General features: G+C 37.3%; 1 protein-coding gene across 6 annotated transcripts in view; it reads right to left on the bottom strand.

Moving 5' to 3' along the window:
• LOC140508108 (E3 ubiquitin-protein ligase NEDD4-like) overlaps positions 1 to 24417 on the bottom strand; it is a 173287-nt gene that overhangs the window by 139724 nt on the left and 9146 nt on the right. For 3 of the 6 annotated variants that reach the window (XM_072615905.1, XM_072615888.1, XM_072615887.1), the window contains 2 exons: positions 13152 to 13230; positions 13021 to 13059 (listed from right to left, as the gene is read on the bottom strand). In XM_072615905.1, coding sequence (XP_072472006.1) covers positions 13021 to 13059; positions 13152 to 13230 — 118 coding nt within the window. Of the gene's footprint in view, positions 1 to 1626; positions 1781 to 3741; positions 3798 to 13020; positions 13060 to 13151; positions 13231 to 14262; positions 14380 to 24417 lie in introns of those variants that run through there. The other 3 variants (XM_072615880.1, XM_072615896.1, XM_072615886.1) reach the window with 2 other exon arrangements.

The raw sequence follows: 24417 nt of genomic DNA, 5'->3' as shown, positions 1-24417 counted from the left end.
CTTTGTTGGATCTTTGTCCCTATAAATAAAGGCCAATAACAGTCCCCTCGGGCTTTATCAAAGATCCTCTTCTACTCTAAAATTTCTCTTGATTTTCACTTTACATGGAATTCAATTATTGTATCTAAGGTGAGGATTTTTGAACCCATTTGTCCAGCCCTAAACTCTTTCCTAAATTCCAGACTCAAATAACTCTAATTATTTAATAAAAATCTCAAAATGGATGTCCTGTAGACATCTCAAACTCACCATGTCCAAAATATGAATTGGTGTTCTTTCAAACAGTGCTATTCCTGTCAAGGGCATCACCATCCTCCCAGTCACTCAGGTTTGAAACCTAGGAGTCATTTGACTCCTCCCTTTCTTTTATGCCCTAAATTCAATCTATTATCAAATCCCTTCTGATTCTTAGAAAAATTTCTCATAAATGTCCCTTTTCTTGTCTGAAACTGCCACCACCATGGTGCAGGTAAGCCCTCATTACCTCACATCTGGACTACTGCAACAGCCTACTCATTGATCTTCTTTCCTCAAGTCTATCCCCATTCCAGGTGGGTCCATCCTCCACCTGGCTGTCAAATTACTTGCATAAATACACAGACACATCCATTTAAGTAGCTCCCTGTCACCTTTAGGATTAAATATATAATACTTTCTTCAGTATTCAAAGCACTTCACAACATGGTCCCCTTCCCCTTTGCAGTTTTTTTATACTTTATTCCCCTCAACATAATTTGTGATCCAGTAACATCAGCTTCCTTGTGGTTTCTCAAACAAGATACTCCCCAGTTCTAGACTTTGGGCATTTTCACTGGCTTTTTCACATGGTTGGAATATTTTACCTCCTAACATCTGCCTCTTGAATTCCTCCAATTCTCAGCTGAAATCCCATTATCTTTACTTTTTTTGGCCGTCCAAATTTTATTTTTTCAAATTACACGCAAAAATATTTTTCAGTTTTAATTTTTTTATATTTTGAGTTCCAAATTCTCCCTTTTTTTCTTCCCTTCAGTCTTCCCTAAGACAGCAAGCAATTAGATATCAATTATACATGTCATGCAAAACAGAGTTCCATATTAACCAAGTTGCAAAAGAAAACAAAAGACCAAAAAAGCCCAAGAAAAATAAAGAAAGTTCTAAAAAGTAAGCTTCAATCCCTTCAGATTCTGTCAGTTCATTTTTTTGGAGGTGAACAGCATTTTTCATCGTTAAGTCCTTCAGAACTGTCTTGCATCTTTGTATTGCTGAGAACGGTTAAGTCATTCACAGCTGATCATTATACAATACTGCTGTTACTGTGTACAATGTCCTCCTGGTTCTGCTTATTTTACTTCTCATCAGTAAGTCTCTTCAGGTTTTTCTGAAAGCATCCTGCTTATCATTTCTGATACTACAATAGCATTCTATCAAAATCATATACCACAACTTGTTCAGCCCTTCCCAATTGATGGGCGCCCCCCTCACTTTCCAAGTCTTTACTACCACAGAAAGAGATGCTATAAATATTTTTGTACATATGCGTACTTTTCCCTTTTCTTTTACCTTTTTGGGCTTCAGACCTAGTAGTGACATTGATGGGTCAAAGTATATGCACAGCTTTATAGTTCTTTGTTCCAAGTTTCTCACCAGAATGGTTGGGTCACTTCACAACTCCACCAACAGAGAATTAGTGTTCCAATTTTTCCACATCCCCTCCAACATCTGTAATTTTCCTTTTCTGTCACATTACGTGATCTAAAACGTGGGAAGTAGTATCTCAGGGTTGTTTTAATTTTCATTTCTGTAATCAATAGCAACGTAGGGCATTTTAAAATAAGACTATAGACAGTTTAGATTTCTTCATCTGAAAACTATCTGTTCATATACTTCGCCTATTTATCAACTGGAGAATGACTAGTACTCTGGTTTCTTTCTGATCTGTGTTAGTTTAGTCTGTGTAAAACATTTTTAATTTAATGGAATCAAAAGTATCCATTTTATAATTTATAATGCTCTCTATCTTGTTTGGTCATAAATTCTTCCCTCACCCATAGATCTGACAGGCAAAATATCCCATGCTCCTCTAATCTGCTTATGCTATCATATTTTATATCTAAATAGGGTACCCATTTTGACCTTATCTTGGTATACAGTGTGAGATTTTGGTGACAATCTAGTTTTTGCCAAACTGCATTCTACTTTTCCCAGAAATTTTTGTCAAATAGTGAGTTCTTGGCCCAAAAGCTTGGCTCTTTGAGTCTATTAACTACTAAATTGCTACGGTCATTTGTTACTGTGTATTTTCTACCTAATATATTCCACTTATCCATTATTCTACTTTGTAATTAACACCAAATCATTTTGATGAGTACTGCTTTTGTAATACAGTTTGAGATGTGGTACTTCCAAGGGCACCTTCCTTTGCTTTTTTTTTTCCTTTGATTCCCTTGATATTCTTTAATTTTTGTTCTTTCAGGTACATTCTGTTACTATTTTTCTAGCTCTATAAAAAAATTCTTTGGTAGTTTGATTGGTATGACACTGAAAAAGTAAATTAATTTAGGTAGAATTGTTATTTTAATTATATTGGCTCAGCCACCCATGAACAATTAATATTTTCCTAATTTTCCAGTTGTCTAGATCTGACTTTATTTAAGTGAAAAACGTTTTATAATTATGTCTATATTAGTTCCTGGATCTGTCTTGGCAGGTAGACTCCCAAGTACTTTATATTTGTCTACAGTTATTTCAAATGGACTTTATCTCTTGCTGGTAACATATAAATTCAGTGATTATTATAAATAATGTATTGTTATAAATATAATATATACTTTGTTGGTAATATATGTATATGTATATATAAATGCTGATGATTTATGTGGATTTGTTTTTTATCCTGCAGCTCTGCTAAACTTGTTCATTATTTCAACTTTTAGTTGATTCTCAAGGTATACCATCATATGCCAGTTTTATTTCCTCACTGTCTATTCTGATTCCTTCCATTTCTTTTTATTGTTTTATTGCCATAACTAGCATTTCTATACAATAATGAAAAATAGTGGTGATGCTGGGCTTCTTTGCTTCACCTCTGATCTTACTGGGAAAATTTCTAGCTTATCCCCATTATAGATAATGCCTACTGATGATTTGAGATAGATTCTACTTATTTTAAGGAAAGCTCCATTTATTTTTAGGTTTTCTAGTGTTTTTAATGAGTGTGTCTTTGAGAATGAAGGACAAACAACAACTTCTGTGAGTAGAAAGAGGAGTTGCCCACTGGGGACTTATCTGAACTGTCCAGCTGAGCAGCACAGCTCCTTTCTTTTCTTTTCTCTGTCCACATAGGGTATCTTATCCTTACCAACAGGTGCTTTGCCCAAAGGAATATAAATTTTGATTTCTGAAACTTTTCTTTCTTAAGGATCATGCCTTAAACCCAAATCGCTCTGACCTCTCACTTACTGGTCAACAACAAGCCCCACTTGGTCACTCTTTGGATCCTGATTAGCTCATAGTGAAAGCAAATAGCAATTGTTTCTGTTTTGGCCAGAAACCCTGAGAGTCTTCTCCACCCAGTTTGATTTTTTATTTTTTTTTGATTATGTACAGAGGTCATTCTCTGCCTCATTTCTTACTTAACCTTAATCGCTGAATAGGTATTAACTTAGTCAAACAGAGACCTGTTAAAAACCTTAGCTTAAAAAGGCCAAGGTCTCCCACTGAATCCCAGGCCATCTCCAGCTGTCCTGATCTATATCTTACCACTGGACCCAGATGGTTCTGGAGGAGAAAGTGAGGCTGGTAACTTTGCACATCCCTTCCTCACTTAAATTCAATTCACTTGCATATCATGACATCATTTCCCCGATTTCAAGTGGTACTGTTCAAGAATAAAGAACAAACAACAATGAATACAAGTTGTACTTAGTCAATAGCTTTTTCTGCCTCTGTTGAGATGTGATTTTTGTTGGTTTTGATATTGATATGATCAATTATGCTGATAGCTTTCCTAATATCGAATTAGCCTTGCATTCCTAATATAAATTCCACCTAGTCATAGTGTATGATCTTTGTGATATATTGTTGTTAACTCTTTGCTTGCTAGTATTCTATTTTATTTTTTAAAATTTATTCATTTATTTTTAGTTTACAACATTCAGCTCCACAAGTTTTTGAGTTTTAAATTTTCTCCCTTTCCTTTCCCTTCTCCAAGAAAGCGTACAATCTGACATAGGCTCTACATATACATTCACATTAAACATATTTTCCCACTAGTCATGTTGCAAAATAGGATTATAACCAATGGAATGAACCACGAGAAAGAAGAAACAAAACAAAACAAAAAAGAGAGAAGCTTACTAGTATTTTTTATAAAATTTTTGCATCACTATTCATTAGAGAAATTGGTCTATAGGTTTCTTTCTCTGTTTTTGCTTTTCCTGGTTTAGGCAAAAGCACCATCTTTGTGTTGTAAAAGAAATTTGGTAGGATTCCTTCTTTGCTTATTTTTTTCAGCACACTTACATAATACTAGAATTAATTGTTCTTTAAATGTTTCGTGGAGTTCACTTGTGAATCCATCTGGTTGTGGTGTTTTCTTAAGGAGTTCATTTATGGCTTGTTCAATTTCTTTTACTAAGATAGAGTTATTTAAATATTCTATTTCCTCTTCTGGGAATCTGGACAATTTGTCTTTTTGTAACATCCATTGATTTTACTTAGAATGTTAGATTTACTAGCAAATAATTGCATATGATGGCTCCTAACAACTGCTTTAATTCCTCTTTACTGGCAGTGAATTTTGATCCTGATCATTTGGTTCTCTTTTTTCTTTTTTTAAATCAAACTGACCAATGGCTTATCTCTGTCACTTCTTTTTCATAAAACCAGCTCAATGGTTCTTTGACTTTCAGTTTTATTACTCTCTCCTTTGATTTTCCAGATTTACAATTTTGTGTTGAATATCTACAACAGAATTGCTTGTCTCTTTGTTTTTTGTAGCTGCAAAGAACAGGAAGGGCTGCCAATACATTAGGAGATGGCTAAATCATGATATATGAATGTAATAAAGCATTGCTGTACAATAAGAAATTATAAAATATACTATTTCAGAGAAAACTAGCAAGACTCAAATGAAACTATCCAGTTAAGTGAGAACTAGCTCAATCTACACAATAACACTACAAAGAAACACAGCTTTGAAAGACCTGACTGCTCTCACAACAACGCATCACAACTTAAAAAGCACCAGTGATGAAATATGCTTCACACATACACTGACCTTTCTGCCGACACTGAGTCAATGAACTAAAGGTGTAAACAAAACATTTTCAGACATGATCAATGTGCTTAAGTTTTTGCTTAATTGAGTTTTGCTTAATACTAGGACTTTCCTTTCTTTCAGTGGAGAAGGGCTAGACAAATGACAGTGAGCTAGCACAGCATTACCAAGATGTTCAAAACAAATAAAGAAACAAAAAGCATGGATCACTTAATCATTTTTTTTTTGTATTTAAACTTATTTATTTAAGTTTTCAAGATTCATTTCCACAAAATTTTGGGTTCCACATTTTCTCCCCATTTCTCCCTGCCCCCCACCCCAAAACACCAAGCATTCTAATTACCCTTATCACTAATCTGCCCTCCCTTCTAAAATTCCTCCCTTTCCTTATCCCCATCTTCTCTTTTGTCCTGTAGGGCAAGATAAATTTCTATACCCCATTACTTGTATCTCTTATTTTCTAGTTGTATGCAAGAACAATACTCAACAGTTGTTCCTAAAACTTTGAGTTCCAACTTTTCTTTCTCCCTCCCTCCTCACCCATCCCCACTGGGAAGGCAAGCAATTCAATATAGGCCATTTCTGTGTAGTTTGCAAATGACTTTCATAACAGTTGTGTTGTGTGAGACTAACTATATTTCCCTCCATCCTATCCTGCCCCCCACTGCTTCTATTCTCTCTTTTGATCCTATCCCTGCCCAAGAGTGTTGACTTCTAATTGCTCTCTCCTCCCACTGCCCTCTCTTTCATCATCCCCCCTACTCTGCATATCCCCTTCTCCCCCACTTTCCTGTATTGTAAGATAGGTTTTCATACCAAAATCAGTGTGCATTTTATTCCTTCCTTCAGTCGAATGTGAGAGTAAGCTTCATGTTTTTTCCCTCACCTTCCGCCTTTTTCCCTCCACTGAAAAGTCTTTTACTTGCCTCTTTTATGAGAGATAATTTGCCCCATTCCATTTCTCCCTTTCTCCTCCCAATATATTTCTCTCTCACTGCTTAATTTCATTATTTTAAGATATGATCCCATCCTATTCAATTCACCCTGTGCTCTCTGTGTCTCTCTGTGTATGTAATCCCACCAACTACCCAGATACTGAAAAATATTGTCTTTCCATGTAGGAATGTAAACAGTTCAACTCTAGTAAGTCCCTTATGATTTTCTTTGCTGTTTACCTTTCCATGCTTCTCTTGATTCTAGTGTTTGAAGGTCAAATTTTCTTTTCAGCTCCGGTCTTTTCATTAAGAATGCTGGAAAGTCCTCTATTTCATTGAAAGACCATTTTTTCCCCTGAAGTATTATACTCAGTTTTGCTGGGTAGGTGATTCTTGGTTTTAGTCCTAGTTCCTTTGACTTCTGGAATATCATATTCCAAGCCCTTCAATCCCTTAATGTAGAAGCTGCTAGATCTTGTGTTATCCTGATTGTATTTCCACAACACTTGAATTGTTTCTTTCCAGCTGCTTGCAATATTTTCTCCTTGACCTGGGAACTCTGGAATTTGGCCACAGTATTCCTAGGAGTTTCTATTTTTGGATCTCTTTCAGGAGGTGATCTGTGGATATTTTCTTTTTTTTTTTTTTTAATTAAATTTATTTATTTAACTTTTAACATTCATTTTCAAAAAATTTTGGGTTCCAAATTTTCTCCCCTTTTAACCCCTCCCCCCCAAACACCAAGCATTCTAATTGCCCCTATGACCAATCTGCTCTCTCTTCTATCATCCCTCTCTGCCCTTGTCTCTGTCTTCTCTTTTGTCCTGTAGGGCCAGATAGCTTTCTATACCCCTTTACCTGTATTTCTTATTTCCTAGTGGCAAGAACATTACTCGACAGTTGATCCTAACACTTTGAGTTCCAACTTCTTTACCTCCCTCCCTCTCCACCCCTTCCCTTTGGAAGGCAAGCAATTCAATATAGGCCAAATCTGTGTAGTTTTGCAAATGACTTCCATAATAGTTGTGTTGTATAGGACTAACTATATTTCCCTCCATCCTATCCTGTCCCCCATTACTTCTATTCTCTTTTGATCCTATCCCTCCCCATGAGTGTCGACCTCAAATTGCATTCTCCTCCCCATGCCCTCCCTTCTATCATCCCCCCCACCCTGCTTGTCCCCTAATCCCCCACTTTCCTGTATTGTGAGATAGGTTTTCCTACCAAAATGAGTGTGCATTTTATTCTTTCCTTTAGTGGAATGTGATGAGAGTAGACTTCATGTTTTTCTCTCACCTCCCCTCTTTATCCCTCCACTAATGAATCTTTTGCTTGCCTCTTTTATGAGAGATAATTTGCCCCATTCAATTTCTCCCTTTCTCCTCCCAATATATTTCTCTCTCACTGCTTGACTTCATTTTTTTTTAAGATATGATCCCATGCTCTTCAATTCACTCTGTGCACTCTGTCTCTATGTATGTGTGCGTGTGTGCATGTGTGTGTGTGTACTCCCACCCAGTACCCAGATACTGAAATGTTTCAAGAGTTACAAATATTGTCTTTCCATGTAGGAATGTCAACAGTTCAACTTTAGTAAGTCCCTTATGACTTCTCTTTGCTGTTCACCTTTTCATGGTTCTCTTCATTCTTGTGTTTGAAAGTCAAATTTTCTTTTCAGCTCTGGTCTTTTCATCAAGAATGCTTGAAAATCCTCTATTTCATTGAAAGATCAATTTTTCCCCGAAGTATTATACTCAGTTTTGCTGGGTAGGTGATTCTTGGTTTTAGTCCTAGTTCCTTTGACTTCTGGAATATCATATTCCATGCCCTTCGATCCCTTAATGTAGAGGCTGCTAGATCTTGTGTTATCCTGATTGTATTTCCACAGTGTTGGGACTGGAAGCTCAATTCCGTGTGGACAGTCTCGGGCAGGTAAAAGTGGGACTTCTAAATCTTAGAGTCTTACGAGGCCCTCCATGAACAGCGGGGGTTCGAGAAGGTCAGACCGAGCTAGCTCGGCTAGCTCGGGTATTTCCGCCTCTCCCCCGGAGATACCTGATGGGTGGAGTCTCCCTGCCCTCGAGGTCGTCCCGGATTGGAGCACACCTAGTTACCTAACAGCACGGTATTGAGATGCAAACTGTGTGGCTGAAGATTAAGTAGGATTGAGGAAGCCAGAAAGCTCTCTTAGCACGTGTGGAGCAAAAGAGAAAAGTAGGGCTCCGCTTCTTTTCTTTCCTCTCTCCCCTCCCCCTCTCTCCCCGCTTGTACTTCTACTTCCAATCCCTTAAGCTTAGCCTCCTTAGGAAATCTCCCCCTCTTCGTCCTAAGAAAGAAGACCACCCTGCACTTGTAACCGAAACCCTGTAATAAAGCTCAACCCCTGTTTGACTCTGGAACGTCCTTTCTCTCATACGTGCATCTGGCGTGGCCAGCCGAAGACCTCGGGAGGTGAGGTAAGGAAGACTCGGGTAGCCCAATACAGGCCTCTAGGCTTGGCACCACAGTACTTGAATTGTTTCTTTCTAGCTGCTTGCAATATTTTCTCTTTGACCAGGGAACTCTGGAATTTGGCCATAACGTTCCTAGGAGTTTCTTTTTTTTGGATCTCTTTCAGGAGGTGATCAGTGTATTATTTCAATATTTATTTTGCCTTCTGGTTCTAGAATCTCAGGGCAGTTTTCCTTGATAATTTCATGAAAGATAATGTCTAGGTTCTTTTTTTGATCGTTGCTTTCAGGTAGTCCCATAATTTTTAAATTGTCTCTCCTGGATCTATTTTCCAGGTCAGTTGTTTTTCCAATGAGATATTTCACATTATCTTCCCTTTTTTCATTCTTTTGGTTTTGTTGTATGATTTCTTGGTTTCTCATAAAGTCATTAGCCTCCATCTGTTCCATTCTAATTCTGAAAGAACTATTTTCTTCAGTGAGCTTTTGAATCTCCTTTTCCATTTGGCTAATTCTGCTTTTTTAAAGCCTTCTTCTCCTCATTGGCTTTTTGAACCTCTTTTGCCCACTGAGTTAACCTATTTTTAAAGGTGTTATTTTCTTCAGCATTTTTGGGTCTCCTTTAGCAAGGTGTTGATCTGCTTTTCATGCTTTTCTTGCATCTCTCTCATTTCTCTTCCCAGTTTTTCCTCCACCTCTCTAACTTGATTTTCAAAATCCTTTTTGAGCTCTTCCATGGCCTGAGACCATTGAATATTTATTTTTATGTCTTTCTCTGATAGTAAGCATTATTCTTCCTCATTAGAAAGGATGGGAGAAGATATCTATTCACCAAGAAAGTAACCTTCTATAGTCTTTCAGGTCACCCTGGGCTGGAAATCTCCTCCACTCTGTTGTTCTCCACTTCTGCTGCACCAAAATTTGAGAATCCCTCTCTACAGGTATTTTATGGGCTGTGTAGGGAGAGCCTGCATATGTGTGTCTTTCTACTCCACCATCTTGGCTCTGCTCCTTAATCATTTTTTTTTAAACCACAGAAGAGAACATAAGGATAACCAGTAGGAAAGAGAAGACTTGATGCAGTATAAGCAATCTTCTTTTTCTGTTCTTTTTAAATGCTCATCTCATCAATCATTCAATCTACTAGGCTCCATTAAGCACCTAATATGTGTCAGGCACTGTGCTAGGGGCCAGGAATACAAATACCACAAAAAAAACCAAAACCCATCAACTTATGATATGTTTACATTCTGATTGGGGAAGTGACATGTGGCTGGGATCAAAAAAAGTTAATAAAGAAGACAGTGCTTGGGCTGTATCTGAAAGGAAGCAAGGAACTTGATGAGGCAAAGGTAAGGAGGGAATACATGCCAGGCATGGAAGATGGCCAGTAAAAAGGCACGGAAACAAAAAATAGAGTGTTGCATATTTAGAATAGAGAGAAGGGCCAATCTGGCTGGGTAACAAAGTGTGCAAGGAGAGCAATGTTCAATGAGGCAGGAAAGATACGTTAAGACAGGTTATGTAGAGTTTTTAAAGCTAAAAAGACAAATTTATATGTGATCCTAGAGGCAACAGGAAGTCATTGGAAGTGGTTGAATAAGGAGTCATGAAGTCACATCTCTGTTTGAGGAAAATTACTTTAGTAGAAATGTGTAATGTGGATTAAGAGTGGAGATAGCCTTAAAGCAAGGAGGCCTTTGAGTTAGCCATTACAATAAAGTAGACGAGAACTGATGAGGATTTGAATAAAATGGTAGCTGAGTGAGTAGAGAGAAGTGTCAAACATGAGATGTTACAGAGATAGAAATAGCAAGATTTTGCAAATGACTGGATATGGTGGTGAACAAGAATGAAAAGTTGCAAACAATACCAAAAAAAGGAACCTGAGAGACTGAGGATGGTGCTACCTTCAACATAACTGGGAAATCTAAAAGAGGGGAGAGTGCCAGAAGGAATGTAATTCAATATTGGATATGATGAGGTTAAGATTTCTTGGGGGTCTCCTGTTTGAAATGTCCCAAAGGAAACTAGTGGTGCTGGAATGAATCTCAGGGGAAAGACTGGTATCGAATGTTGTTAAGTTCAAATTTTTAAAAAAAATCAAATTTAAAAATTCTAGAAACCACATTTAAAGAAGATATTATTAAGTTGGAGAGCAACCAAAGAAGGGTAACTAAAATGATAATGGGCCTTTAACTCATTTTATATGAACATCAATTGAAAGAACAGATGTTTAGCCTGGAGAAAAAGAATCCTTGGGTAGGGGTATGAATATTTAGGGGATCATTCAAATGATGAAATATTCTTTAAATATCTAAAGGTTTGTCATGTGGAAGAAAGATTAGACCAGTTCTGCTTTAACCTAGAGGATACAATCTGGAACAGGCTGTGGAAGTTAGAGAGTTATATTCAGGCTTGATGTCAGAGAAAACTTCCTAAGAGTACTTAAGTGCAAGTGCAGTCTACAGAAGTAGTGGGTTTCTTGCAACTTTATCAACTACCATGACCTACACTTTACATCAACTATAGAGGGACAGTCACACCCTTGAACTTTTCCACAACCTCATGGTTCCACTTCCACAATCAAGAAGATTGCCAAGATCAATCCCTTTACATGTACTTTTGATCACATCTCCGTCTGCATTCTCTATATTATCCCCATTTGTCTGTAGCATTTGATGCTACTGACCATCCGGCTCTCCAGGATATACTCTTCTCTCTGTGTTCTAGTCAGACCACTCCTCAGGCTACATCGATGAATATTTATACGTATCACACAGTCATATCTGTAGGTGTGCCCCTACACTTCCATCCCGGTCTGTTTTCTCTATATGGACTCTGAGGGGTAGCTTCAATTTTCTCAGTGAAGTAGGATACTAGTTGTTAGTAGAGGGGGACAATGTATTTACTGAGGACAAGAGGAAAGAAGAAAGGTTTTGAAAAGTCAAATAAATAAAGAATATAGAAAACACATATTCTTATAAAAATAGAGAATAAAATAAGGAGTTGGTAAGTTGGCAAAAGTATTGTTCAAAAGCAGGTTACATAATGTTGGTAACATTCGTTAAATTTCTAGTCAATAGGAACAAGAGCAGAGAAATCAGATGATGGAAGTTAGCTGGGAATTAGGATTAATGGGTTGGGAACAGTAAGCAGTCAAAGAAGCAAGTAATTCTAGGGCAGTAGCTAGTCTAATGGAAGGCTACAGGCAAATTAATTGCGGAGAAATGGAATTATCTTGAAGGATCTAAATAGCCTCGTTATCTCTGAAGGTTGGAACCATAAACACCTCAATTTTAAGGAGAGGGGTCAGGACAGACTTGTTTCCCATCTGGCTACATAGATTTTTTACTTCTTTGGTTTCTCAGAGGCAGTCATTTTGGTCTTCTTGGTTTTCCCACAAGGTACCTCCTCGAGGAAGGGGACTTTGCTTTTCAGCTTTCTTTTGTGTGCTGTCTTCTCCCATTAGATTGTAAGCAACTTGAACGTAGGGTCTGTCTTTTATAAAATTTATATACCCAGTGCTTAGTACAGTATCTGGCATACAGAAGGCACTATAATAAAGTTGAGTGGCAGGTCATCCTGCCTTAAAATTGGGTGCCTCTTTGAAGCCAAATCTATTTAAAGTCTTCTATAATCTGACTCCCTCCAATTGTTTACTCATAATCTCTTTTACGCTCTGTCCATTACATTAAAAAATGTTTAAGAGAAGTTCCTTATATGCCACATTCCATCATTCACACCTGTATTCTTGCACAAACTGTACTGATGAAAACATAATTTCCTTCTTCTGATCTCTTAGATTTCACGATCTCCAAAAATTTCATCATTCTACAAAATGAAATCAACACTGAAACTCACACCTCCTCGGTATTTGAAAAAATGAATATTCAGGGTTTGTTTCTTGTTTTTTTAAATAAACTTATCTTAAACACCGTGAAAACTAATGAATAGGTCAATTTTTGCTTCCATTTCCTCCTAATAGTTTTTGATAAAGTGGATCAAATACCAATTTGATAAACAGAGGAAGACATTAAAGTTGTTCAAAGTTAATAAGGAATATTTCTTTATCTCTCAAATTAAATGTTTATTTAAAATAAAAATAAGAAAGTTCCAGTTTTCCAAAGATAAGTGAATTTCCACTAATGACACATTCAAGCTTTCTATGGTCATATTAATCCAAACAACCAAATTAATCATCATTTTCAAGAGACATCTGCAAAATTGTTTAGAATTCTTTAAAGTTAGAATCCCAGTAACACCTATTAAAAATATTACCTTGAGATTTAAAGATTATAATATTGACCTGCTAAGGTAAAGAAAACCTTTGTAATTTTCGAACTCTAAGGAAATAAAATTCATTTATACTTACTCTGAATAACATCTCTTCATTCCACTTTGGATTCAAAGTCTAAAAGATAACAAAACAGTGTGAATTTTTTCATACATTGTCATGAGAAAACAAAGTTTGTTTCACACTCATTAAATACTTCTAAGCCAAACCTTTTTAGCAGTTTTTGTCTGAACAGTATTTAGAATTCCATTTGTAGGGTCATACAGCGTTACTTTCACATAAGGATCACTGTTCAAAAAAAGAAAAAAAGACTGCTTTAATTATTGTTCTCTTTAAATAAAGCACATTCTACTTTACAGAAAAAAATGTAGAACTTTACATGTTATTTAAAGTATTTCATCTAATATCCAACTGTCAATTTTTACTTCTTATGATTGAAGACACAATTTCTTATGACAAATAATTCCCAAAGAAATTACATTAAGTTTTGGACTTTGTTCAAATCTGTAACACTGTTTATTTGGCATATTTTTTTTCCAACATTTTTGAAGTTCTTATTCCTAACAATTATTTGCATGATTTCATGACACCTTGTTCTACCTACTCCTAAAAGGGCTGCAGTACAAATGTTTTTTAACCTACCATATTAGAAAGGCTTCGGTAACATACTATATCACTGTTTGAGAACTAACCAAGATAAGTACAATGAAGCTCATCACCAGAAGGCTGGCCTCTACGTCATAATAGCTAACATTTGTATAAGTTTTATAGTTTACAAAAGTATTATGAGAGTAAAGAGTACCTTGGGCAAGTCACAGGTTTGGTTTGCCTCAGTTTCCTCAACTATAAAAGAGATAATAATAGCAACTACCTTTCAGGGTTGTTATGAGTATATAATGAGATATCTGTATGACACGTAACACAATATCTGGCATATACTAGGCACTATATAAATGCTAGCTATTATCACTACTATTATTATAACAGACCTGGATCTATTCAAGGTGAACCACAATCAACTTAATGAGATTTCTTTGTATGGATCTTGTTAGAATGCCATGCCCCATAGTGACATGCATGATTGTTTGCCCCTTGCTGACCAAACATGGGAAACTTCCCTGATTCAGTTCCTAGTACTTCACTAATCTATGAGAGTAGAAGGAATGCACTCTCAGCAGAAGTGCCCTTTCCTCATTGTCTATAAAAGTGAGCTGAGCTTCTCCCACCCCCACATCCCATATTATCAGACAAGAATGGGTGGTTGGTGTTAGGGGGAAACAAAGAGGGAGGATTTCCTCCACAACAGGACAGGTGACTTACAAGAGAAGCACATGGCAAAACTCAGCGCGGAATTCCTGAATCTCTAGTTTTGGGCTGTCTTCTTCTATCTGGTCTCTTTTCTTCAATGCAAGTTCAAGACTCCCTAAGTTCAAACATCTGGGTATCCGAACACACAAAGGGAAACTTCCTTAGGAATGAGCTCCTTCAAGGAGGAAGACAAGTGCCAACAAAAACAATTTCCTGGCGGAGCCAAGACAGCAGAGTAAAAAGACACACATACTCTAGCTCTTCTCCCACAGCCCATAAAATACCTGTAAAAAATGACTCTCAACAAATTTTAGAGCAGCAGAAGCCACAGAACGACAGCGTGAAAGAGATTCCCAGCCAAAGGTAACCAGGAAGGCCAACAGGAACAGTCTATCCCACGGGATACAGAGCGGAGCAGAGCCCAGCCCTGATCACGTGGCACAGAGAGGAACAGGACCAGAACAGGCCTCTGGGGCAGAATTCCCAGAAAGGAAGGTCCCAGATCCCTCAACCCACAAGCAACAAAGAAAGCTTCAAAGGTCAGTGTAGCAGAGCTTTCCCAGCTAGGCGGGAGGGAAGAAGGGTCCCCCAGCAGTGGCCCCAGGTGGCAGTAGAGGTGGTGGCGGCAGCAGCGGGCAGCAGGCAGCTACGGTGGCTGGGTAGCTTGGGTCCATTGTCCCAGAAGTTCAGCTTATAGCCTCTGGGGGAACTGAGCAGGGAATCTGAACCTCAGTCCTGAGCACGGTCCTGTGGGGAGGAGGGGCACGAGGACACTCCTCTGGACAAAGGATTCATAAGTCAAGTAACTGGGTGGGAAAATGCCCCCAAAAGGGAAAAAAATAACACCATAGAAGGCTACTTTCTTGGTAAACAGGAATCTCCTTCCATCCTTTCAGATGAGGAAGAACAATGCATACTGTCAGAGGAAGCTGAGGCTTCTGCATCCAGCATCTTCAAAATGAATATGCAATGGGCTCAGGCATGGAAGAGCTTGAAAAGTGGGTGAACACCTTGCTAAAGGAGACCCAAAAAATGCTGAAGAAAATAACACCTTGAAAAATCAGCTAACTCAATTGGAAAAAAGAGGTCCAAAAAGCCAATGAGGAGAAGAAGGCTTTCAAAAGCAGAATTAGCCAAATGGAAAAAGAGGTTCAAAAGCTCACTGAAGAAAATAGTTCTTTAAAAATGAGAGTGGAGTTCAGGGAAGCTAATGACTATATGATAAACCAAGAAGTTACAAAACAAAACCAAAAGATTGAAAAAAAAGAAGATAATGTGAAACATCTCATCGGAAAAACAACTGACCTAGAAAATAGACACAGGAGAGACGATTTAAAAATTATGGGACTACCTGAAAGCCATGATCAAAAAAAGAGCCTAGACATCATCTTTCATGAAATTATCAAGGAAAACTGCCCTGAGATTCTAGAATCAGAGGGCAAAATAAGTATTCAAGGAATCCACCCATCACCGCCTGAAAGAGATCCAAAAAGAGAAACTCCTAGGAATATTGTGGCCAAATTACAGAGTTCCCTGGACAAGGAGAAAATATTGCAAGCAGCTAGAAAAAAACAATTTAAGTATTGTGGAAATACAATCAGGATAACACAAGATCTAGCAGCTTCTACATTAAGGGATTGAAGGGCATGGAATATGATATTCCAGAAGTCAAAGGAACTAGGACTAAAACCAAGAATCGCCTACCCAGCAAAACTGAGTATAATACTTCAGGGGAAGAAATGGTCATTCAATGATATAGAGGATTTTCAAGTATTCATGATGAAAAAACCAGAACTGAACAGAAAATTTGACTTTCAAACACAAGAATCAATAGAAGCATGAAAAAGGAAGCAGGAAAGAGAAATCATAAAGGACTTTCTAAAGCTGAAGTGTTTACATTCCTACATGTAAAGATAATATTTGTAACTCTTAGACTTTTCTCAGTATTTGGGTAGGTAGAGGGATTATACATACACACATATAGACAGAGAGTACAGGTTGAGTTGAATCAGAAGAGATACCCATAAAAAAATTAAATTAAATTAAGAGGTGAGAGGGGAAAATATTGGGAGGAGAAAGGGAGAAATGGAATGGGACAGATTATCCACTCATAAAAGAGATAAGAAAAATCTTTTTCAATGGAGGAGAAAAGGGAGGAGGTGAGAGGGGAAAAGTGAAGCTTACTCTTGTCACATATGACTTAACGAGGAAATAACATGCTCACTCAATTGGGTATGAAAATCTTTCTTACACTACAGGAAAGTAGGGGAGAAGGGTATAAGTGGAGTGAGGGGGATGATAGGAGGGAGAGCAAATGGGAGAAGGGAGTAACTAGAAGTAAACACTTTTGGGAAGGGACAAGGTCCAATGAGAGAATAGAAAAAAAGGGGGGATAGGTTAGGATGGAGGGAAATATAGTTAGTCTTACACAACATTACTATTATAGAAGTCTTTTGCAAAATGACACATATATAGCCTATATTGAATTGCTTGTCTTCTCAGTGGGGATGGGTGGGGAGAGATGGAGGGAGAGAAGTTGGAATTCAAAGTACTAGAAATGAATGTTGAGAATTGTTATTGCATATAACTGGGAAATAAAAAATACAGGTAATGGGGTACAGAAATTTATCTTGCCCTACAAGAAAAGAGAGAAGATAAGGGAAGGGTAGGGTGTGATAGAAGGGAGGGCACAATGAGGGAAGGGGTAATCAGAATGCAAAGTGTTATGGGGTAAGGGGAGGGGAGAGATGTGGAGAAAAATTGGAACTCAAAATTTTGTGAAAATGAATGTCAAAATCTAAAAATAAATAAATACAACTACAAAAAAAAAGACACCTTGATGAACGATGTCTCCCACACCCAGAACACAGCAGACGTAATAAAAATGTGCTGATTGACTGAAAAAAAAATTTCCTTGTAACCTTCTGAAGAAGTAAAGTAATACCATAGGAGCTAAAGCAAAATATCTGACCATTCTTGCATTACTACAAGTTGTTCTGATGGTAAAAGTTCATGGAGAATGGGATGTGTTTGTTTATCAGTTCCCCCGCAAAGTGTGTTTACTTCTGGGGAAGGTTGCAGGGATTCTAATGGGTTTCTATTTGAACACTTTACACATAAACAGTTTTTGTTCACAGTCCTTGGTGTTCTATGCATTTTCTATGATGGATGACGTAAAATTTACCACATACATGGGAACTGGGGACTGTCATATTTGGAGAAATCAAAACACAATTCATATCTAAGGTTCATTTTGGAGCAATTCAAAAATGTTTTAACTCTAGGTAGGGGCCACAAGTCTCCAGATTGGACATGGTCCTTGTGAGATCATAATCTTCAGGACAAGGGGGTCCATGGATAATATATATATATATTATTTCGTTTGAGCCTTGCAACAACCTTGGGAGATAACTACTACCTATTTCATTATTCACATTTTAACAGTGAGAAAACTGAGACTCAAAGAGGTTAAGTGACTGACTTAAAGTCACATAGCTATTAAGAGTTAAGAGGGAAGGTTCAAATATATGTCTTTTGGACTCCAAATCATCAGTCTATCCATTAAAACAAACTACCACTGATGAAAGGGATAAATTATTTGAAAACATTACCCATAAAATAAATATAAAATACAAAATAGTTCTCAATTCTACACGACTCCTACAATACTTACAAGAATGGTGGGAAAAAAGTTGAGTATTAAGAATCACATGGTTTTTAAGTTGTTTATAAATATTATTTTAAATTGTTGGCATTTGAAACCTGATGTCCTTCTCCAAAAACCATTTAGTCAATAAATTACTATGGAAACTAAATCATACTAACAGTAACATTCTTGCTATAAAAGAAACCAGAACATATACAGAATATGCACCTATATATGGAAAGATGGCACAAATACTTCTGGGAAAAGCAAATAAAGAAATGGCAGACTATCTTCCATCCAAAGGCAAGAAGGAGCATCATTTTCTAAGAAATCTGGCTATCTCACCTTCCCATAGTTATGAAAAATGTAAATATACTCAGTTTAAGTTCCAAGATCTATTGTAGAGGATGAAGGGGCAGAGAAATTACATGAAAAAATCACTAAGATCCTTCAAATTAAATTAACATTGCAACTCATTGTCTCCAGTACAAAGGTGTGCAGAAGGGAAGACAGTAAAAAACAAACTGGAAAAGTGTGTCTCAGAATCAAGAATCCAAAGAGGCCAAAGGCTCATAGACTATGCACAAATCATGACTATATGGCACAAATATTTTCTTCAAAAAGAAAGTTGGAAAGCACTGGCCATGGGCAGCGTCAAACCGGTACCACAAAATGAGACTGACTGTATCTTGACAAGTGATGGCTGGTTACCAATTTCTGACCTAGCTCTTTATCCAAGTCTTCAATATGTTAGAGAAAAGATCAAAATCAACACCAAATTAGAAGGAAAAGAAGATACAACAATATTCTAATGGACATACGATCTCTCCACTGAGGTTACTTTCTCCAATATTGCAACGCAACCATTCCTGCCCAACTTTATGACACTTGTTCTAAGTTTAACACACAGCTCCCTCACCATGCTAGAACTTTCTTCATGTTCTCTTGATGAAGATCTTCAAGGATGAAGAACTCAGACTATTCATTGGTTACCCTTTGGTCTTGTCATATGACCAGCTTATTATCTTTTTCATTCATGTATTTCTTTGATACCTTTTACATTGCTTCTCCCCCAAACTCCATGTTTTTAATTTGATGCTACCTGTTCATACCCACAATACAATTCTCCATTGCCCTCTGGGTGATTCTCAACCTTAGTTCTTCAGGACAGTCCTGTTCCACGAGTTGAAGCTACTTAGGAGCACCAGCATAATTTATTTTTAAAAGCTGTAACTATGATTTCACCGATGTAGAGAACTCCTGGCGAGGAAATTCCTACTCCCAATGCAAACTAGCAACTATTATGCAATTTATCTACTTAGTGTACTTTAGAAACAATGACTGGTTAAATCAATTGCTCAGGGTCTCATAATCAGAAGTAGGACTTGAACTAAGGTCTTCCTGACTCTGAGGACACCTATCTACACCATGCTACCTCTTGTCATAAGAATATTAGTTTGAAAATACGGGCTTTCTTTCAGGAATAAGCTTGTAATCATTGGTCAGAAAGTCAAAACATTTATTAAGGACTTGAACATGTACCAGGCACTGTGCTAAGAACTAGGGATATAAAGAAAGGCAAAAGTTGAAGGCACACATTTGGGGTGAATTCTTTAAATCTGTGCATCTTGTGTTTCTTTTGAGCTATTTCAATTTTGCTTTGCTCTTAGAGCAAAGCACCTTCTCTGATGAGGGAATGATGTGCTAAGCTGTCCTGTGCCAATGGCTCCCATGTCACACAATCAATTCCAAAGTTCTTGAGAGAGACCTTGGGAATATCCTTGTATTGCTTTTTCTGACTACCATGTGAATGCTTGTCCTGTGTGAGTTTTCCATAAGACAGTCTTCTTGGAAAGCATATGTTTGGCATTCAAACAACATGGTCAGTCCACTGGAGATGCTCTCTTTGCAATACAGTTTGAAAACAGGAGGGGAAAGGTTATTTGAAAGGGGAAAACATTAACAGCTGGGTTGGTGAAGGGAGCACTGAGACGAGTCTCCTGAAAATGAAATTTAAGCTGTCTTGAAGCAAGTCAGGAAAACTAAGAGGCAGAAGAAAGGAGAGAGAGTACACTAGACATTGGTGATGGCCAACAAAAAGGCATGAAAACAATGTCAAGCTCAAGATAATGCAAGTGTCCAGTATAACTAGATCACAGAGTGAATAGAAATGAGTAAGATGTTAAGAACACTAGAAAGGTAGAAAAGTACCAGGTTATGGAGAAGTTTTCATGGCAACAGATTTCATATTAGATCCTAGAATTAACAGAAAGCCAGAAGAATTCACTTAACTGATGACATGATCAGATCTATGATTTTGAAAAATCACTCTGGACGCCAATGGAAAGGATTGGAAAGAGATTTGAGTTACTGCAGCAGCCCTAGCAAGAAGTGAAGAGGACCAGAACTAGGGTCATGGCTAATGAAATCAAAGGAAAGCAACATATACAAGAGAGTTGTAAAGGTAGAAATGACATTTAATATGTGGGGTGAGTGAGACTGAGGAAAAAAGCACAAGACCAAGGTTGCAGTTCTGATGACTGTGAAGATGGTAGCCTACTCAAAGGTAACAAGGATATTTGAGAAGGGAAAAAAGCAGGAGACTGGGATGGTGAATCAATTAAGGAGGAACAGAATATCTGCCAAACTGCAATGAAGGCCTTGTTGAGAATAGATAGCAAATATGTATTAGGCCCAATCAGCATACTTTCATGATTTCCTCTAAATTTGTGCAGGAATACATGAACAGGAGTATAGGAAATGGATAATGAGCATCATCCAGGGTTGGGATTTGGCAAAGCAGGATTGATAACTGGACAAGGGGGCAAGGGAATCAACTGTGGAAAATAACATTGAGTTGAGCTGGTTCACAAAATGGTCATAATGTTAGTGGTCATAAGCTATGGGGAAAAAAGAGAATGATAGAAGATTATGATTAGCTATAAGAATTTCAAAGTTCACAAACAAAAGTTGAACAGCTGTGGGCAGTGGTAAGATCTTGGTGCAGGGAACCTGTGGCCTCTAGGTCCTCAAGTGCAGCCCTTTGAATCCAAACTTCACAGAACAAATCCTCTTAATAAAAGGAATTCTTCTATAAAACTTGACCTCTGTCAAAAGGCCACACCCAAGGACCTGGAAGTCTATATCTGACTTCAAGGACACGCAGCATTCCACCCCGCCCCCACCTCAAATGTGACCATCACTGTTTGCAAGAGTTGGAAAACTCTGTAAAATGTACTATTTCTCCAAACTACTTCCTAAAAATATTTTTTAAAAATAATATTCTTCTAATATATGGTTGTCAATTATGGAGTATCACAAACTCAAGAAAGTAAGAACTGTGGGGTTACCCAAAGTGGAGAACTGTATAGTGGGTGTAAATAAGAGGCAACATGGTACCATTCAACAATGATTTGTTAGTAAGAAATTATATAAAAGATATTAACACAGAAAAATATTCCTGGAAAATGAAGTGGGTCAATCTTAGAGTGAGGGATTGCTTGGCAGCTCCTGTGCTGTCCCAATACCCATGTAATATTAAAAGACTAGAGGAAGGCCCCCAGAATATTGAGGAGGCTCCTATGAAAGATTTATGGGAGAGTAAGAATCTCATAGGACAAGAAAAGGATAAAAGTTGTACTGGAGAAAATAGTCAATTCAACCGATTAGATCACAGATTCATTAAAATACTGAAATATTTAACTAAAAATACAGGGTCATCTCAATCCAAGACTGGAAATCACTGAACTACCTAGTTTAACTCTCATTATTTCCTTATTTTACCAAACTGTGAGAAGAAAAAAAAATTACTTGCTAAAAGAACATAGCACTAAATACTCTCATTCAAATAAGAATAGGCAGCAATCTACTAATATGTCAAGTTGTCAACATAACCTATAGCTTTCAAGTATCTAAGAAAAAAATAATAAGAGGCATTTATCATACTTTTAAAATGTGGAAGTACTTTATGTTATGTCCTTTGAGTCCTAGAGCAATACTGTTAGGTAGCCATTACAGGTATGTAGATGAGAAAACGGAGGCTTCTCAAACAGGTTAAGTGAGTGGCTGAGAGTCCACTAGCTATCAAGTATCAGAACCTGGTATTCTTGACTCTAAGTCTAATACTCTATCCTTTAAACTATAATTTCCCTAATTTATGTATTTCTTCTAGTAGCTAGAATGTATAAATTACTAATTCTAAAATACTATGGTATAATAAGGAAACACAAAAAAAATCATTCAATTAATTTGTCACAAAAAGGCCATTTCATTATTTTAGTGATAATTAGTGGCAAAATAATTTGACATTTTTCTTTTTTCTTTTTCAAGTTAACAAGTATTTATTAATTTATCCCTCTCATTACCCCTGCATTGAGAAAATTTAAAAACAAAAAACAATTACCTCAATGCATATCTACATAATCTAGTAAAATAAATTCACTCATTAACAAGTGATCAAAATTACTCTTTCTGCATTTCAAGTTGAGCACCTGTGTCCGATGAATGTCATTTTTTATCTTCATCCTTTTAGATTCATGGTTTATCGCTGTATTGCATTCTAAGAGTCTTTCAAAGTTTTCTGCCTCTATAATATAATCATTGTACAAACTGCACTCCTAGTTCTGCTCAATTCATTCTTCACTTCAGTCCATAAAGGTCTTCCCAGTTTCCTCTGAAATTGTCCATTTCATCATTTCTTATGGAACAATATTACATTATGTTCACATACTACAATTTGTTCACCCATTCTCTAATAGGAAGATACCTCTCTTACATACTTCTTTACTATAATGAAAAAAGCTTCTTTCAATATTTCTGTATATACAGATAATTTTCCTTATTGATTTCTTTGGGCTTCTGGTCTAATAATGTTGCAGTTGAGTCAAAGGGTATGCACAGTTTAGAAATTTTCTGGGTATAGCTCCAAACTGCTGTCCAGAATGGCTGAACCAATGCATAGCACAACCAATGGTACACTGCTTTCCCAAATCTCCTCCAACGTATCAGTACAATAAATTTCTAACTTAATAGTTCTTTTACCCTTACAACACAAGCAGGTAACTCATTAAATGAATACTGATAAAATGATTACAGATAAGATTTCAAATTAAATCCAAAAGGAAAGATTCTCTCAATTTGTGTACAACATTTGAGTTGACAATGCATTTAACTCTTTTTCTGGCAGTTTGCTTAGTGGCACTAGTCAGCTGGCAGTAATGTGGGCCCTAGCGGTGGTGGTCAGTGGGCAAAGATACATAAATACCAGTATCAGTGATCAGGGAGTAAAGATGAAGACTCCAGTAGCATTTCACTTAAACTGTTAAATGTACTGTCATACAATTGCTTTAATTTCAGGAGCAACAGACAGCAGAGATGGCCCTAGCAGGAGACAAGCCAGCAGCAGAGAGCAGAGCAGCTACTGGTAGCCGAGAGGCTGAAAATGGGGCGCACAAAGCAGGCTCGCTGCAGCCCACTGCTTGTTATGATCTAGAGTGTACTAGCCCCACCACCCTGTTACCAGTAACATCCAGTGGTCCTTTCACAACGCCCCCAAGGTTTGGAGGACCAATGGGATGGCACTGTTGAGTGGGAGCTTACTTTTTGGCAAAAACGTGCTTAGCCCCACGAAAACAAGGTGATGGCTCTGCAGAGACCTTTCATGGAATGAAAATGGCAAACTCTCTTCCCCATGGCCCTCCCACTTAAGTAGTCAGGAGGGGCAATTTCCCCTGATGTGTGCTGAGGATCAGTGACCATGGAGGAAGTGCTATCATCTTTGCTACAGCCTTGATATTCCCATATTACCAGTGCTGTTTCTGCTTATGATCATCTGTTTTATACTGAGTAACCCACTGTGAACTGCAAAGATTTGGTCTCATTTATCACAAAACTTGGGCCTCTTTTCTTCCACTTTTAGCATTCTTTCCATAGTATCACATTGCCACACAAGTGACTTAAATTTTCCTAAAGGACTTTGTCTGGCTCGTTTTCTAAATCCCCATTGCCGTTGACTTGATATCACACTTCTTTGTTTACATATATAAGCATAATGCATGTGTCTAACAGAAGGAATGATATACATATAGAAAACATGGACATGATATACATATATATCATGTATATGATATACATGTAGATGTATGAGATATAGATATAATATAATTGTATCTATATTGCCTATATCTATATCATCATATATACATGTCTATATCTCATATCTGTATCTATAACATTCCTTCTGTTAGACTATTAGCTCCTTGAGGGCAAGGACTATTTTTCATCTTTGATTTCCCAGCTGTTAACACTGTCCTATAAAGAGTACTAAACAGTACTTCACTACTTCAAAGAGTATTTTCATAAGCATGGGTATTCTCTCTATTGATACCAATGGGAACCCTTCTATAAATTAGTAGACGGTCTTCAAGACTAGTTATAATAAAAACAAATTATCACTCTAAGACCGACCTAATGATAAATTTCTCCAAATTTAGCTATGTTAGTCCATAGGCAACAGTCATACC

Source organism: Notamacropus eugenii, chromosome 1 (assembly GCF_028372415.1).
Source record: "Notamacropus eugenii isolate mMacEug1 chromosome 1, mMacEug1.pri_v2, whole genome shotgun sequence".
Lineage (NCBI taxonomy): Eukaryota > Metazoa > Chordata > Mammalia > Diprotodontia > Macropodidae > Notamacropus > Notamacropus eugenii.
The sequence above is the reverse complement of the archived record's forward strand: the minus strand, read 5'-3'. Positions and strand labels throughout refer to the sequence as shown.